Raw genomic sequence first — 1,773 nt, forward strand, 5'->3', positions numbered from 1 at the left:
CAGTCAAAGCTAGGATGATGATCATATTAAATGGTATAAATAGCCAGGACCCCAAGTTAAACCACCATCACAATCTCACTCAAGCTCGACGAGGAAGGAAGGACCATCCAACAAGTACAATGTAAGTATAGTTTTTGTGTACTTATTATTTTTTAAAGTTAAAGTTTGAACCGTATATATCAGTGTTAATGGGGGATTTTTTTTTTCCTTCACCAAGGCTTAAGAAATCCGTGGTCGTTGACTTTGATTTTCTTACCGGGCGAATTGTTGGAGTTGAACGGGAACAAATCGCGAAGGAGGTAGCCATTACAAGCGTCGAGAAAACTCCGAGGGTTGGCTCATGGTCTTTCGCGCCCCCATACAGTGAAAAAGAACTTACATACGACACTGTGCGTCAGAACAGGTGGCTCCTAAACAACCTACATGGTCTGGGATGGGATGATGGAGTAACGCCCTACGAAAAACTTGGGGAGTGCCTACGATCTGCTGTTCAAGGCTACGACCATGTATTCTGTAAAGGGGAGGAAAAGTGCTTCTTTTTGTTGAACCTTATTAATCGTGAAGTTATAGACTTGAATGGAGTAGGATGTCCCAAAGCCAACGAAATCGACGATGATGGTCCGATGATTACATGTATGCTTAATCATAAAACTGTCCGTAATAATAAGAAGTATTTGTGTGCACTCTCAAAATGTATATTATTTTCCGAGTGGATTTATAACCACAAAGAAATTGTAAATAAAAATTTAGGAGACGAATAAAATTAAAAAAATCAGAATATAGTTTTATTTTTATTTATTATGTTTTTTTTTTTTTTTAAATTTTATACGACACCGCGTAATTATCACATATACTCCGATTGACCGCAATCCCAACATGCTCAATTACCGCCCTGTCGAGGTGGGCGGCGAGCTCCTGTTCCTCCCCACTATTATTGCGAGCATCCCGCCTCCTCATCATGAGCGTGAATATGGCGTTTTGAACGCTGATAATAGTACATAAGAGGAAAAAATTGTTTTAGCGAATATATGTATATTGTAATTAATGTAAATAGAATTAAATATTTGATAGTGTGTCATACCCATATCCATCGCAGTTAGGGGATGGTGATCCCCCGTCCGGGGTGGGGTAAGCCCCATTGGCATCCCTTGTCGGACTAAGCGGAGGGGTAGAAAAATATATTAACAAATAAATGAAATACTAGTAATAATTAATAATTAATAATTAATCAATATATTATCTATATCTTCAATACACACCTTGGGCGTATATATCCCGCAATAATGTCCTCTAGAGTGACCAAGAGGGCCTGGATGGAGGGGGTGGCCATGCTGGGGAGTAACAAAACCCGTATGGTGTCCATAATTCTAAACGAAATCAATTAGCGGTACAAATGGTGGGGTGTATAAATATGGATGTATTTACCGGTATCCGTCACAATTTATGTTGAGAACAATTTCCTCATCAAAATCATCAAAATCACCGAGGTCGGCGCTAATCACATTAAAACAATCTTAAGTATTGATACTACACAACAATAATAATAGAAAAATACACTTACATATCCCCGGAATGGATGATTGGGAAAGTGTTTACGGAGTCAGCATCATCTCCGTTTTCGACGATGAAGTTTAACACCTCATTATCTCCCTCATCTAAGATAAAATCTTCCTCCATTTCCTCAATTATTAGTGGAGGAGGAGTTTCTGGTGCGTACACCCAAGACATGTCCCCCATAGGGACGCGACCCAGAACCATTTTCAATTTAATTTA

At 39.0% G+C, this 1,773-nt stretch overlaps 1 protein-coding gene across 2 annotated transcripts; it reads right to left on the bottom strand.

Moving 5' to 3' along the window:
* Nucleotides 1–332: 332 nt before the first annotated feature.
* Nucleotides 333–1,562, bottom strand: LOC149663422 (uncharacterized). 2 transcript variants are annotated; one of them, XM_089842215.1, is made up of 4 exons: nt 1,426–1,562; nt 1,260–1,367; nt 1,082–1,156; nt 333–985 (listed from the first exon to the last, which is right to left on the bottom strand). In XM_089842215.1, the coding sequence occupies exons 2-4, from the start codon at nt 1,361–1,363 to the stop codon at nt 817–819; spliced, it is 348 nt and encodes a 115-aa protein (XP_089698341.1). In that variant the 5' UTR covers nt 1,364–1,367; nt 1,426–1,562; the 3' UTR covers nt 333–816. The 2 variants fall into 2 exon arrangements, with proteins under 2 accessions (XP_089698341.1, XP_089698340.1); XM_089842214.1 differs by having other exon boundaries at nt 1,260–1,562.
* Between the last annotated feature and the right edge of the window lie 211 nt (nt 1,563–1,773).

Source organism: Phalangium opilio, unplaced genomic scaffold (genome assembly GCF_054372755.1).
Source record: "Phalangium opilio isolate 3A_F unplaced genomic scaffold, DU_Popi_V2 ptg000062l_1, whole genome shotgun sequence".
Lineage (NCBI taxonomy): Eukaryota > Metazoa > Arthropoda > Arachnida > Opiliones > Phalangiidae > Phalangium > Phalangium opilio.

What these genes read in the sequence shown, in the direction of transcription:
- LOC149663422 (XM_089842215.1), bottom strand. Translation starts at nt 1,363, where the DNA reads ATGGACACCATACGGGTTTTGTTACTCCCCAGCATGGCCACCCCCTCC. An exon ending in GCGGGATATATACGCCCAAG is followed by an intron (nt 1,157 to 1,259) that starts GTGTGTATTGAA and finishes CCCTCCGCTTAG; the next exon opens with TCCGACAAGGGATGCCAATG. An exon ending in CCTAACTGCGATGGATATGG is followed by an intron (nt 986 to 1,081) that starts GTATGACACACT and finishes TACTATTATCAG; the next exon opens with CGTTCAAAACGCCATATTCA.